This window comes from Palaemon carinicauda, unplaced genomic scaffold (genome assembly GCF_036898095.1).
Source record: "Palaemon carinicauda isolate YSFRI2023 unplaced genomic scaffold, ASM3689809v2 scaffold193, whole genome shotgun sequence".
In the NCBI taxonomy this organism is placed as follows: Eukaryota; Metazoa; Arthropoda; class Malacostraca; order Decapoda; family Palaemonidae; genus Palaemon; species Palaemon carinicauda.
The window spans coordinates 166,850-182,555 of NW_027169512.1; the positions used below are offsets into that span (position 1 = coordinate 166,850).

General features: G+C 36.7%; 1 protein-coding gene across 1 annotated transcript in view; it reads right to left on the reverse strand.

Moving 5' to 3' along the window:
• LOC137635893 (uncharacterized) overlaps positions 1-11,995 on the reverse strand; it is a 62,363-nt gene extending 50,368 nt beyond the window's left edge. Inside the window, exons 1-7 of the mRNA XM_068368328.1 lie at positions 11,848-11,995; positions 10,946-11,004; positions 10,592-10,845; positions 9,429-9,640; positions 4,948-5,174; positions 1,011-1,187; positions 702-811 (exon numbers count right to left, since the gene is read on the reverse strand). Coding sequence (XP_068224429.1) covers positions 702-811; positions 1,011-1,187; positions 4,948-5,174; positions 9,429-9,640; positions 10,592-10,845; positions 10,946-11,004; positions 11,848-11,948 — 1,140 coding nt within the window. The 5' untranslated portion in view covers positions 11,949-11,995. The remainder of the gene's footprint in view (positions 1-701; positions 812-1,010; positions 1,188-4,947; positions 5,175-9,428; positions 9,641-10,591; positions 10,846-10,945; positions 11,005-11,847) is intronic.
• Positions 11,996-15,706: the final 3,711 nt, after the last annotated feature.

Genomic DNA, 15,706 nt, shown 5'->3' on the forward strand with positions numbered 1-15,706 from the left:
TCTAACATTCCTTCCGCAGGTAGATGTAGAACAATGGACAGTGGAGAGAGTAAGGAACTATTTCAGTTTCCTCTTTACACATACAATCCTCCCTATTTCATACCATTATTTTATTAATGCTGGCCTTAGAGTATAATCTGTGGTATGAGCTAAGGGAGAGCCAATGTAAAGAATGAATGAAAGTGAGTAATGTTCACAAGAAAGGGGAAGAAAACAGGCCATGTTGCTGATTTGAATCTTGACCAGGGACCTATGACGACGTAAGGAGACTCGTGTAAGAGCATGTGAAATATAGAGAGTAGGAATATGTTATAGTAGAGAAATTGTATACATAAAACACTCAAAGTCAATCATATACTGGTGGTGAAAAGCTATCACTTTTGGAAGATAAATTGCAGATAAAAACCTACCATAACGGAGGTTAAGCTGTAGCAATCATAATAAGTGATATCAGAATCTCTCGGTCTACGGTTCTGACTTGTCAACGACAAGAATAGAATTAGGTAAACTTATTTACCTTCTATAAAAACTATAAGTAGAAAAGATTCAGGCCTATTGATGATATAAAACAACTACTCATACGTTCGATGAAAAATTAAATAAACACATACAGCTTAGCTTAATAATGATACTGAGTAAGGCAAGACGAAGATTAACATTTGTACAGACATAAAAGCCAAGGACAATATTTTACCACATACCTCGATAGCAAGCCACTGGATAGCATGTTCGGTAGGAATTTCTTGAAAAAGTACAAATCTGTCGTGATGATAACAATATATTCCCGAAGTTGTGTATGGATTACATTTACCTGAAAGAAATAGGTTACCATGTAAGAAACTAAAATGAAAGTTAAGATTTAATTCATAAATTTACAGACTGTACTTTTCAAACAGAATGAACTATAGAAATTAGGAGAGCCACTACTATTACTATTATAAACTTGCATTTCTCTTAAAATGACAAATTGTTAATCATCACTAGTGTTTGAAAAACTTATTCCATCTTACCATCATGGTCATCTTGACAGTAATTGGCAACAGCAAGAAAAGTGTTGGTGCGTCCACTTGTGCGTAAAACGAAGGATGTGAAATGTTTGGCACCTTTCGTGGGCAGCAACTGAAGAGGAATGTACATCTTACTTGCTGATGAATAACTATATATATAGCTATAGCAGTTGTGATGACCTGCAAGTAGACATGAAAAGGACTGCTGAGCATCTTAAAAGTATTAGCAACTTTGATGGGAGGCCTTTACAATATTTTTACAAAACTTAGCGAGACCAATGGTAAATAAACTTTGGCCAAACAGACACTGCAAAGAATCTTTAATAGTCTACAGTGTACAGTCTAGAAGAACTAAAATTCTGCCAATGCCAATGATTAAGTTGCAAGAACAAGGGTTCAAAAAGCTCAGGGAAAAGCTAATGAGATTCTGGAAGCCTGGTAAACATTACAAACTGCTGCAATATTATCATTTAGAAGGTATCATTAATATCATGAATAATTTGTATTTTTCCTAACTATATAGACACGAGTCCTTTAATACGAGAATTGATTTAAGACCAGCTGGAACTCGGCAGTTAAAAACTTAAATAGTTGTGTCGGCCATGGATAGTAGTTAGTGGTTGCCTGTGGAGAAGCACCACCCCTTCTGATGGTTCACCAAACAAGCCGCTTTAATGACGTCTGGACTTTATTGGGGAAGGTGAAGGAGGGAAGTTAAAGAACTTGGGTTAGTATACTTGGGAAAAATACAAATTACTTCTAAACCTTATGGTTTGTTTGTAAACGTACACAAAGCATCTTTCATTAAAAAACTTATTCTCAGATGGGTAGAAGTCACAATACCAACTGGCTGGTTAAAATCCTGGGATTGCTATGCTCGAACCTGATAAGGTAAGAGGGGCGTAGCATCATATACACTTCGCGACCTAGGGTCGAAAGGAATGCCAGGTTCACAGCCTAGGCATCCAAGGCTGTCATCCATAAAATAACTCTCTCTAGATCAGCAAGTTTGTTAAACAAGACATATCAATTCAATGGGTTTGCCTGTACTGTATCTATCCATCCTCCCCCTCGTAAGGAGGATGGTGCAGTGAACACTTCTATATAGTTGATAATATAAATGTGGTGCTTACCTGTATCAACGTCCACCTGCCTCGTTGAGATTCCAATTGCTATGCCCCATGTGAGGGGAAGAGAAAAAAAAGAGCCACTTAACTCTCATCCCAGGCTTATCTCGTAACAGACATCTTAGACATGATAATTTTATTCCTGCAAGGAAGCTAGGACCAATACAAGACTTGCTGAACAACCATCACAGGTCCTAGTGAAAAAGTCTTAATCCTCTGGGAATCTGATGACGCGATTCTGCGTCAATAAATTTTTACCCTTGGTGCTCCAATGACGTGATTGCCACGTCATCCAATAGTTATTTCAGGGAAATAATCGCTAAAAATCTCTGCTTCATCAAAGGATAATGAGATCTGTATCCGAGTGAGACCAGGTATTAAAACCTAGTCGAAAATGTACACATATAGAAATGACAACAGCGCATACATAGGACAGGTCAAGGTAACGTTCAGTACCTAGCAAGCATTTGCCTTTTTATGTGTGTTCGGATCTGTCATAATAAACTACTTTCTAAGGGCATACTGACAATGGTCAGAAAGTGCTCATGCATCTCATTTTATAAAAAGGTGAATTCTACACATTTCAATACAGGTAGTCATCGATTTACACCCTAACTTTAACGACCACTATTTCATTGCGATAAAGTTATGACCACTTTTTCACTGTGATGAAGTCACAACCACTTTTTCGCAGTGATTAAGTAACGACCACTTTTCACAGTGATGAAGTCATGACCACTTTTCACAGTGATGAAGTAATGACCACTTTTCACAGTGATGAAGTCACGATCACTTTTCACTGTAATGAAGTCATGACCACTTTTTCACAGTGATGAAGTCACGATCACTTTTCACTGTGATGAAGTCACAAATCTGTCTGAAATAGTACAATAATAGGAAAAATATTCCCTTGGAAATTTCTCTTCTTTTAAAGAGATAAAATAATCTCTTCGTAAGTTTGCATTTTCTTTTATTGATAATATACTGTATCCATTTCAAACAAACAATGCATAAAGGAAAGTTTTAATCTTTGTCAAGTTTAAATCTATGTCTGGTGATGTCATATTTCTGGCAGAAAGCGAGTGATTTCTTTTCTATAGGCTTCCGATTAATATTGGTATTCTCATAATTGAATTATTGAGTAACAAAAAATATTTTATGGGTCTGTACTAGTTGTTATCAGTACTACTTAGCATAAATTTAACTCAACCAGGACAGAATCTCATTTTAGGCATTTAATTTCATTACTTTCACCTCTGACAGTAGATCAATATTTATAAAATGAAAGCACACTAATGCAACAAATATTTTCTTGGAAATAAATATATTTTTTTTACATTATAAAAATAAAATACTTTTGGTTGTTAAGTTAGTATTATCTTGTATTGCTTGCAAGAAAAACAGGAAAGGTTTTACATATTTCCAAGTCAACTTGAGGAAAGAAAGCTGAAAAATCTAGTGATTTCCTTTCGACGCGTTTCAGAGTAATGTTAGTATTTCCATTATCGAAACATTGAGTAATGATACCAGGAATTTCTAACACTTATGTCTAAATAAATATGAAGATTTAAATATAAAAGTAAAAATTTAAATATGGGATGGAGCTTTAAAAATTAACTAAATATAGAATATTTTTATATGACAACTGCTGTATATTGTACGATCGTGTGACACACGGTTGGTACAATATATACACATACTACAGGAGTTTTGAAGACTAATCTTGAAGGTAAATTCAGGGGGGGGGTCACATCATACATGACATATAAAACGAGCAATTAGATATTTCCGACCTTCAACAAAGGTTAACGGAGTCGTCCATGGCCTAAGATCTATTTGTGGTGGCAATTTTGTCAAAATACGTCAATTTGTTTACACGTTATCTTTAAAATGGCGAACAAAGAAAATCGAGATCATCTTCAAAATTTAATGGGAGCGTCCATGACTTAAGAAAGTACTACAGCTGGAAAATGGTTAAATATAGTGATGCTATGTCAAAACGTATGTAACAATCAAAATGTAATTAATTAGGAAAGACAAATCTAATATCTCATTCACAGGTGGCTGTACTAATGAAAATTAAAAATTGAGCATACAAAACCAGAATCATAATTACACTTGTGTGGAAAAGTGAAAGTAAAAAAAAAAAAAAAAACATGATAATCAAACAATAGTATACTTTACAGGTTAACAAAATGACAATTCCAAAGAAAACAACCAAAATGGGTTCATTTCGATGATAGCTCTTCATGCATACTGTCGAAGAAAAGCTATATTGGCCTTTATACAGTATTTCTGAAGTCAAAGTTGATCCTCTGCAAGAAACTCAAAGATGAAAGACTTACCAGTCCATTTGATACATATGCATCTTGGCAATAAAGAAGTATAGAGTATCTGGATTTTAAAATTTACCTTAAGGAAATCAACTGATAATGTGCCGTTGAAATATTACGGCACTGTAAAGTCCATAAAACTGGAATAGATCGTGTTAGGTGTCGGTGGCGTGGTTCAAGTGTGGTTGCTAGGGCCTCTGTTATGGCCCTTCCCTTTGATGAAGGAATTATCTAAATGGAAGACAGCCTGTGAATAGTGGTTTTCACATGCCCCTGCTGTATACACAACACCCACAAGGTGCTCGAGCGAGGGTAGTAACCTCTGCATTCCATGCTTTTATCTTTCACTAGTATGTTTGGAAGATTTATATCAGAAAAGTGTAAAGAAGGACCCTTTTCACCGGCCGTCACAGGTCGACCCAGAAATATAATTAACTACTGGTAAATATTATACTAAAGAAAATACTGTACATTACTTACCTTTACTGTTTGTATAATGTGCTTCTGCTATAAAATGCTGATTGCTTATGACAAAATGATGACTAGCACTGGCATTTCCTGGTGAAAACACCTGTATATTGTCAAAGTATTCACCAGTCCAGCGATAGAGGCTGGACTGATAATCTTGTCCTTTAGTTACCGAAGTATCCAGAGCAAATGGAGAGGTCATGCTACAGATCATCAACATTATATCTCCTTCCTGATGCCTGAAAATATAAATACAATTGCATTAACTAACTTAAAATTTTCCCTTTGCGTACTTAATTCTTTTATGGAGGTGATGTGCTATGTGGTGTGCATGAACATCTGAAAAGTTAAACCAGGAAATCCAATACAACAAGAAAATTCCGAAGAAATTTGGCCCTTCCTGCTCCAGGGCCAGAGTATCAATATGCAAAGCACAGACTTAGTGACTGTTAGGAAGACCAACGGATTTAGGCTTTATTCAATCCATCTATTGCGGAATTATGTCAGACACACGATGACACATCATCAAGAACCAATACTGGGACCAAGGCTACCCATTCGCTAGTAACAGTTCAAGTGCCATCTTCTGAAATTGTTAGTAAACGCACGATGACAACTTTTCCGCACACTCCTTGTAACAAACTGTTCAGGTATGCTCCACAACCTTTAAATCAAGTAGAGTTGGTTATCTTCCAATTTTATATTTCATGATTCTTGGTGATAGAGTTAAAGTAATAAATATACCTAATTATTTCATCTCCAGGTGTTGTTTACTTTAAGTTTATGTCACTTGATATAAAGTCACTTGGCGGGTGTTTCATGACAGCATGGGAACTAGTTAGCTTTAAAAAGTCTATAATTTTCTTTACTGCTTTCAAGTATTAACTCGGTTGTTCATATAATATACGGCGTCTCATAGTTTTGGACTAGGTTAAATTTTCTTATGAAATAATCCATCATTTTTACTCACATACAGCTAATATTTCACTTCTACTTTAGTGTGGAAAAAGCTTTTAGTCCCATCCACGAAAGGGGAGAACCTTCATTATATGCGTCCTACCTTTCAACAGGACCAGCAACATATCTGTTAATTTTACATCTAGGGGTACTACAGACCTCACTCAAAGACTCTTAATTAGCACATCCTATAGCCCCATATTTCCTGACTTGCCTAGGAAGGAGTTTATAAAGGTTCAAAGTGATGCCCTTTGGACACAACACAGCTCCAAGGGTGTTCGCAAAACTGGCAAAGGCAGTGATCAAACTTAAGTTCAGCTCATAGCTTACTTGGATGAAATAATAATAATAATAAAAATAATATAGTATTTTCATAACACACTACCTGAAACAAATCCAAGCAGTTCAACATGGGTGTATGGTCCTCAGCTCACCCATGGCACCTACGAGAGGTACTTCGACAGAAGAGGAAACCTCTTATCCTGGCCCCTCAAAAGACTGACCATGACAGGCAATATAGCTCCCTCTAAACAGGGATCTTCTCCTATGAGGGGAGTTTCAAAACATTTTATGCACACGAGGCACACACACCATTAGTTTATTTTCTTTGGAGACTTGTGTTCATCATGGTACACGAATCTACTCTGATGTTTCTCTTATATTAGTTCTTGGAAACCACACAACGTATAAACCTAGAACATGGGGTTTTGGCACAAGAAAAGCCTATTTCTGGGAGGTGATATGTGGTCTCCAAGAACCCCTCCTACCTAGACTCGTGTAGGGAAGTGTAGCATATGAACCTTACTCAGAATATAAGAGATAACTAAACATATCCTGTACTAGTGCTCACATGGCCTCGGCTCCAGTGTTTGTTCTCGATAACATGTCATCGTGTGTCCAACCTATTTCAGCGCAAGAGGTGATGGGACTGATTTAATACAGCCTGAATCCGTATGTCTCCCTCACACAGTACCCAATTAGTCCATGCTATGAACAGTGATATGGTAGCTCTGAAGCAGGGAGGACAAAATTTCTTTGGAATTTTCTCTCCATATTTAAGATTCCCTGTTGTAGCCTTTTACAGAAAGGTTTTGTGAAACCACACATCATCTGCACAAAATTATGTTTTTCCTAATTCTAAACCTCTTTTATTTTCTGTACCCTTAATTGAATAAGAACTTAAAAAGAGGCCTACCTAACTTAAAATTGGTGAAGATTCAATGCTTTTGGACAAGCTGGGCAATTGTGAAAATGAATAATGTAGGAATGGAATGTCATTTTATTTTCAATTGTTATTTTATTTTTTTCATTACTTATACCAATACTAATAAATTATCTACTTAAAAAGGCTTCAATATGAAAGGTCAATTCATGCTTCAAGGCCCACAGCAAATTAGTGACAGCCTATAAAATTATACATAACACACTGATTTCCAATAATCTAAATTGTCGCTTACCCGCCTGTAAACAATATCAAGAGTAACTTGGCCTACAGGTTGACTTTATGTCCATCAGCATTAGTGGTTATGCAACTTTATCTTATACTGACTACGAAATATTAAATCAAAAGTTAATTACAGTACAAATAATTATGTCAACCAAAAGTTTTCGTTCCATGCTCAAACCAGGCAACTTTATTAAAAATAAAATTACAGTATCTAGTAAATTAAAAAAAAAAAAAATCCCATTTTTGTAAATATAGCAAAGTAAAATATAGTGAAGCAACAATTATAAATGGAAAAAAAATAAAACTACGGTATATATTTAGAGCCAATTTTAAAGTACATCTTATGCTTTTTAACTTGGGAATCCACCTTAGAGCAATTGAACTAGTGGTATAATTTGAGAGTGAACAAGTTAGTGTGGTGCTATAACAGTCTTCATCACCAGATCTAGATATTTCATTGTGGAAATGCTCAGACTGGTGGAATTCAGGGAAGAAAGGAGTCCTTATAACAGGAATGTTGAACTTCAGCAATTTTTTGCAATTTGACAGGAAATATCTATGCAATTAATTTGACAGGAAATATCTATGCAATTAATTTGATAGGAAATATCTATGCAATTAATTTGATAGGAAATATCTATGCAATTAATTTGATAGGAGATATCTATGCAATTAATTTGATAGGAGATATCTATGCAATTAATTTGATAGGAAATATCTATGCAATTAATTTGATAGGAGATATCTATGCAATTAATTTGATAGGAAATATCTATGCAATTAATTTGATAGGAAATATCTATGCAATTAATTTGATAGGAAATATCTATGCAATTAATTTGATAGGAAATATCTATGCAATTAATTTGATAGGAAATATCATATGATAGCATCATTGCCACTTCAATTTTTTGAGGTACCAACAATTACTAGATTTTTAATGAGCGAATAGCACCTTTAGAGAAAGACCCCCTACTCTATTGTGACCAATGGTGCAACAGGCCTAAACAGTTCCTCCCTTCCAAAGAGAATTAAAAAATAATAGAATTTAATAAATTTAGTCATGTGTTGGCTATGCCTAACCTACACCAGTTAGCCTACCTTGCCATAAGCTGTTCTATGTAAGGAATTTTACATAAAATCTTACCCCAAGGTGCCAGGCAGTCAGTGCAAACTTTACCACTCTCAAGGCTGAAGTATCTGAACTCTTTAATATAATACCCTTTAGAATGTCATCAAGCTATCCACCTAATGACCCATGTATGAATGGGGACATGACATCCAACCAGTTAGCAGAGGTTAAATTTACTATTCCACCCTTACCCTCTGTACCATGGTCTTCCACTGTCTTGGGTTTGAATTCTCTTGCTTGAAGGTATGCTCAGGCACACTATTTTATCTTATTTCTCTTCCTCTTATTTTGTTAAAAGTTTTTATAGTTTATATAGGAGATATTTATTTTAATCTCGTTGCTCTTCTTGAAATATTTTATTTTTCTTTGTTTCCTTTCCTCACTGAGCTATTTTCCCTGTTGTTGCCCCTGGGGTTATAGTATCCTGCTTTTCCAATTAGGGTTGTAGCTTAGCAAGCAATAATAATAATATTAATAAGAAATCGAAACTTGTTGGCATTAACATAGACTGAAGGAAAAACTAAACTATAATTCCTCCCAACTTCTTTTAAACTTCCAAACTGTCCAGTTATCAGCGCCTGGCCCAGCCAGGCCCTAACACATTCGGCCAAGAGTTTAACCCTTTTACCCCCAAAGGACGTACTGGTACGTTTCACAAAACATCCCTTTACAGTACCCCCATGGACGAACTGGAACGTCCTTGCAAAAAAACTGCTATTTACAATTTTTTTTGCATATTTTTGATAATTTTTTGAGAAACTTCAGGCATTTTCCAAGAGAATGAGACCAACCTGACATCTCTACGATGAAAATTAAGGCTGTTAGAGCAATCTAAAAAATATATACTGCAAAATGTGCTTGAAAAAAAAAATAACCCCTGGGGGTTAAAGGTTGGAAAGTTCCAAATAGCCTGGGGGTAAAAGGGTTAATATCATGATTAAAATTTCAAATACTTACCACAGTGATAAATGGGAAGAGCCATGCGCTTCAATTACATGACTATGGTGAAGATCATAACGCCCCACAGCAATCTTATGTAAAATGTAAGTCTTCACATTGCTATCACCTTCAAGTAAACGTCTTCCTATGCATGTGATGATCAGCTTTTCTTCGGAAATTGGAATTAGGTCACAATTGATTACCTCTGCAATTTCTGCAATCCGAGTTGTCTGAAATACAAAATGAAAAAAAGGATAATCATGTAATTTAAGTCATAAATAGTAAGGGCACCTATTTCTATATACAGTATACAGCTGTCTGTGCAGGATACTGATCAAGAGGAAATGCTTCATACATAACAATGAAAATTAGCTGCTCTAAAATGGATTTTGAGGCAGGAAAAATTATTTTTGGGTTAGATAGCCATGTCATCCTGATGGAAGTTCCCTTCGGCAGCTTCCTATTGTATTAATATTTCTGCAAGTGATATTACAAGAGAACTACCGTCAGGTATCACGGGGTTCTAACCCCCGAAACGACTATCCGAAGATATCATGTATAATCATGGACATATCCTAAGATAACTATAGATATCTGCACCCCCAATAGACTTTACCCAGTCTAATCAACTAAGGGGAAGGAAAAGCATGAAGTCCTAGAGAATAATAAAATGTTAGTATTTTTTTAAACTGTTTCAATGTTACCAGCAATTGCAAGAAGACTTGTAATGAATAAACAATGCAGAGTTATTTATGATTTTAGTTGATGGCTTGTAAGCAGTGATTAGTTGGCGAGGGTGGTAATGAGTCGAGTACCCTTGGGCTATCAAAATGTCATGGTTTTTAAGAATTTTGAGATACTGTAGTCTTTGTTAGGTGCTACTTTAGCATGAGGTCTACCGCTATATGCAGCCTACCGACATGAAACCTGAGGTCTACTGCGTGACCTCTCGCTGCCGCTCTCCCCGCTCATATAAAAGAACACCGTTAGGTTAGGATTAAACAACGGTAGCTGTCATCGTTAGCGCTCACGGGAGGTAGACCTCACGCTAAAGTGCTACCGGGAGGTAGATCTCACACTAAAGTGTGGTAGACCTCACGTTAAAGTAGCACCCTTTGTTATCTCTGCCCCAGCAAAAATCACGGGTTGACTGTACTGTACATTATAGTAATTCAACTTACCTTATAAATATCTAAGTCCAATGAGTATATCTTCCAGTTGCCTAAATCATCGATGATGCAAGAGAGAATAATGTTGTTCCAAACTTGAATTTTTATACTCTGTGATCTTGGCATCCTGAGTAATTCCAGCTCTTCAATTTCACCAAAAATAAAGGCATCGTTAGACCTTGCACTCGCAGCCGAATTCAAAACTTCAAGGATATCATCCGCTTCTCTGACAACACGTTTAAGAAACCTCGCTATGTGACCTGCGGCTAAAACATAAAAATTCTGGTTTACCTGCTTGACACATTTACTATTAACTATCAAGTAGAACTTTACATCATTATAATTCAGTAATGTTTTATATCTTACCTCTGGTGGTTGAGTTTACAATGTCAGGATTTCTCAAGTCATTTTTGTGGTTTTCGATTCTGGAAGACAATATTTACATCAATAAAATACATAATAGCAGTAAAGTAGGTGTTTCTCCCAAATACTTTTTCATAATTCTAAAATGTCATTAGCGACAAATTTTGCTCAGCACAGTTTAATCATAAATATGCGTCAAGAGTTGTAAAACTATTACACGATTTTACTAGTGATCCTGGGATATGCACATTAGACACTACAAGCCACATTAGTTTACAAAAATTTAATTCATAAAAAAGAATCTAGTTTTATCTAACAAATAGGCTTTTTCAAGTATATTTCAATCTCATGAGAAACTTGTTAGCTCAATTGAAATGTTACTCCCAGATTCTACAATGACAGTTAATACTCAAAAACTCGAAAATGAGAAGGTTGTTAACTGTGATGGGATTTCACCCAGAAAGCCCATCACTGGAACCCAGAAGTCATCCAGCACCAATGTTGGCGAGAAAGCCCAGCAAGGGGAGCTGGGATGCCAAAAGTGCTAACGTTCAACAGGGAGACAAAAAAGGAGTAAACCATGAAGGTAAAGTTAAGAGGTTAGACAGAAAGATGGTAAAAAAAAAAAGCAGGAACAGTTACAGCAGAAGGCTAAATAGTGAGGACTGCAAGGGGCTGATGGAATGCTGAAAAGAACTATAATTAATATCTCGAGTGCATCGCTTCAGATACAACTGGTAGCACTCACACCCTTCAGGGACAATCGGTTTCAACTACCTCCTCCCCACTTGTGAACCAAACAAAAAGCTATGCAGATTCTATACTATCAGATTCAAAAATATTTTTCACTTTACTTATTACTACGCAAGCAATAAAATGTTTATATTCGTACAATAATTACTTACCTTCCTTCTACATCTGAAGCCTGTACTACAGTTGTCAATATCAAGCTGATGATTTGTAATAAAAGCACCCACTGTGGATGGATTTTCAAAGTCATTCTCATCAACGCGTATAAATTCACATTAACGTCGTTGCTTTCCCTAAGGAATGGCCCTGAAAAAAAATATCTATGAGAATTGTGACTGCAATAATAAGTTATGCATAAACTAACATTGACTAATGAAAATATGGTTTTTGAATTTTACATTTAAGACATATTATAGTTAAGACTCTACCTCGGTATGCGAGTTCAATACGTTCCAGTAGCAAGCTCGTAGCTCAAAATGCTAGTAAGCCAACACAATTTTCCCTTAGCTCACAAGAAGGGTGAGGTTGCAGTCACTTAAGAAACTAATGAGTTAGAGCAGGTCTCAAATCCCAGTGTGATGATCACCAGGCAGGGAAGTTTCACATAGGCCACCACAACCCAGATGGTTTCCTCATCAAAACTCGCAAATGTCGAAGTCTATCTTAATATTTAAATTCCCCGTTTTCCCTCAATTCCATAGCCTTCCTGGTATATGATTGCTCATATATAGCATCATATGGCAATAATGTTAAGAGTGAATAAGCCATCTTAGTATAAAAAGTTAAATAGTATTCAACAACGTCTGACTCCCTAATCAGTGGAGGTGGTGAGGGGAGATGATTATGTGAACCTTTTATAGAAATAATAAATATTGATTAAATCTATCATTTCTATGAACATTCACATGGCCGAATCCCACTCTGAAGGAGGAAAAGTGAAGGATAGAGTAACCAACCCAAATACCCTTACCTAAACTTAGACCGATCAACAAGACTAATCTCAAAGTCCCTAGAAGCTTAATAATTACCAGTTGAAGCTAGAGTACTTTCACAATATTACATGATTCCCAATTGAGAAAATCAAACTTATACATTGCCATAAGGCTCTATATACCAATACGAACTTCTAAGACAACCTTAATACAAAATACCTCAAAATAGAAACCACAACAACTTACATTGGAATATCACCTGCAGCTACCATAGGACTCAACATCCAGCAACTCGTATAAGAAAACAAGGCTTCCCTTAAATAGTGCTTGGTGAACACATATTTGGTACATCACTGAGCTACTGCCATAATGCCTTCCAAGGTAATATCCCAACAGATATTTAGAAAAGTAGCAGGCTAGCCGCACTCCTATTATCATGAACTCGGATCTTACAAGTCCCTCGCCTGATTGGAATCTAATTCAATTAAGAGCTTTGGTCACAATCCTTAACAAGGAAGAACATAACATTCTTAGATAGTGGATTCACTGTCACCCTAATGTCACAAAAATTAGGAAAATATCCAATAATGCTATTAGGTTTGTCTAAATAACACCAAACACCACTAATGGTCAAAAACTGATTCCCCAATGTAGTACCAACTTCCCTAATGATGTCAAGTGAAAAAATATGGAAGGATGAAAAGCAGGTGTTTATCTGCGGTATACATCCCTGAGGCATTCTGGTTCCTCAGGCGAGTGATTACTGCTCCTTGGATACCGTCTGTGAACAGTAGGATCCCTGGAGATGAGGAGTCGAGTGGAGCTCCTCTGACAAGGTTCTCATCCCTCAGATCCGAGGCTTGATCATTTCGTATATCCCACTCCACTGAAACACGAAGATATGGAAATTGCTGGCTGCTGACCTGTGACGCATCCTACAACACTGGAGCCATCACTAGTAGAAGAACCTGTGCAAAACACGTTTTCCAACAGCAAGGATACCCAAGAAGGCGTTGCCACTGTCAAGCTGAAAGTTCTTGGTTGTGCAGGAATGGCTGGGCTACCTCACTAAGTCTACTAATATTATAGTTCAAATGTTCAATGAGTTTTTCAGCATACCCTGGTACTCTATCCCCTGCTTGACTTTTAGACTGGGTTTACCATTTGAACAATATCCTGGTGAATTTAGTTAAGCCATCTGTCTCAATCCTGGAACAATACTTCCTGAAAACCAGGATGAAACATGATAAATCAATCGTCAAGAAATCCAAAGAAGTGAATCTCATTCGAATAGGCACCTGAAGAAGCGTAAGTAAATGCTCGGGAGTGGCGGACAGTCTGAAGATCTGGGATTTATACTGGTATCTACTGTATTGCCCTGCGACAAGGTGGGGTACTTCCCCACACCCTTACCAGCTAAAAAATAGCTAGTTATCCAGCTTTAATGACTGTATCCAGCTCACGCTGAAACAATCTCCCTGAAAAAAAAAAAGGACCAAGAACAAATACATTTTGGCAGCGTCAATTACCGGTATTTATTCTGACCTATAGGCTGCGTATCGTAACCAGTATTTATTCTGACCTATAGGCTGCGTATCGTAACCTGCATTTACCCAGTACAGCCACCTGATGGCAAATCACTCCATAGAGTTTGTATCCTCTGAGAAATGTAATATCCATGCTAGGAATATTAAACATTTATGAAGACGTCAAGTAGTGGATCACAATGCCTGGCATACGAGTGGAAATTGTACTGTATCAATACCTGTCCATACATTTATTTATTAAAAGAGTAATATATACTATAATTTCAAGCCAAATAGATGAACCATATATTTTTCCTACTCGTTATCTTGTGTTTTATCTAGTGGGAAACCAGGGTTTTGGATGGGGAAACCGCATAAACAAGTAATTTGCAACGATAAAAATAGTCATAAATGCATAATACAAACAAGATAGAGTTTGAAAAATATATGGTTTGAGTATGTTGCAAGAAATGAAAGTATCACAATTACCTAAATTCACATCACGTCCGTCAAATGGGTTTTGCTCTGCTGTGGCTTGCTTCGCTAGCAAATAAACATTATGTCATTCCTCCTCTGTTCTGGTAAGCCGTACATTGATGCATTACACACGCCATCCTAGTGGGCCCTAATAAAGTATCTTAATTACCTATAATTTATATCCCATCCATTAAATGGTTTCTGTTCCGCCGTGGCTTGCTTCACTCAAGTAAAATAATTTTACTTCCCCTCTGTTCTGGTATCTGGTACACAGATAGAGTTGTGCACACTAATAAACGGATTTTGAAGCAAAGCGAAAAATCTATTTTAGGGTGAGATGGCCTTGTCGTCCTGTTTTGTAGCCAAATATCCCTTAGAAAGCTGCCTAAAGGAACCTTCCATCAGGACGACATGGCTTGAGCCCAAAAAAGTGGATTGGTTTTGGATATGTTTTACTTTTAAATGAACAATAGCTATATACTGAACACTGAACAGTGTGTGTGTTTTAAAACAATAAATAGAATTACACTAAATTTTAAAACAGATTGGATTCCCTTGTGAAAAACCTATTCTCCCAATGATAGCCTATTCATGGTGGAACTAAATCCATATGAGGAAAAAAATGGATCTTGTAAAAGAAGATCCGGTAAATTTTACAGTTTCATCCATTATGGGGAAACTGGAATAAAAATATATTTGTTGCATCAGAAATAGTGTAGTTTCAACGAATTTAACGTTTTATTTGACCGCCAAACCATCCGATTTAGAGATTTACTATGTAATTGGAGTTAAAACAACAAGTTGTTCCGGAGTGCAGAAAGACCCTACTTCATCCCAACAATTATGGGGGACACCAGGTGGGGAACCGGGGTTTTGGGTGGGGGGGGGGGGCGTCAAATGATATTTGCAATAAATGAATACTTATCCTTCCACCACCCCTCCCCCTATACCCTATCTAGCCCTACCGGGAGGGGCTCCGCCCCCCCTGCGACCCCCCCCTTAAGGCCACAGTGATTTTCAGGGCACTACTGAACCTAAGAAAACCCACCTAACCTAGCATAGGGGCCCTGGTATCCCTA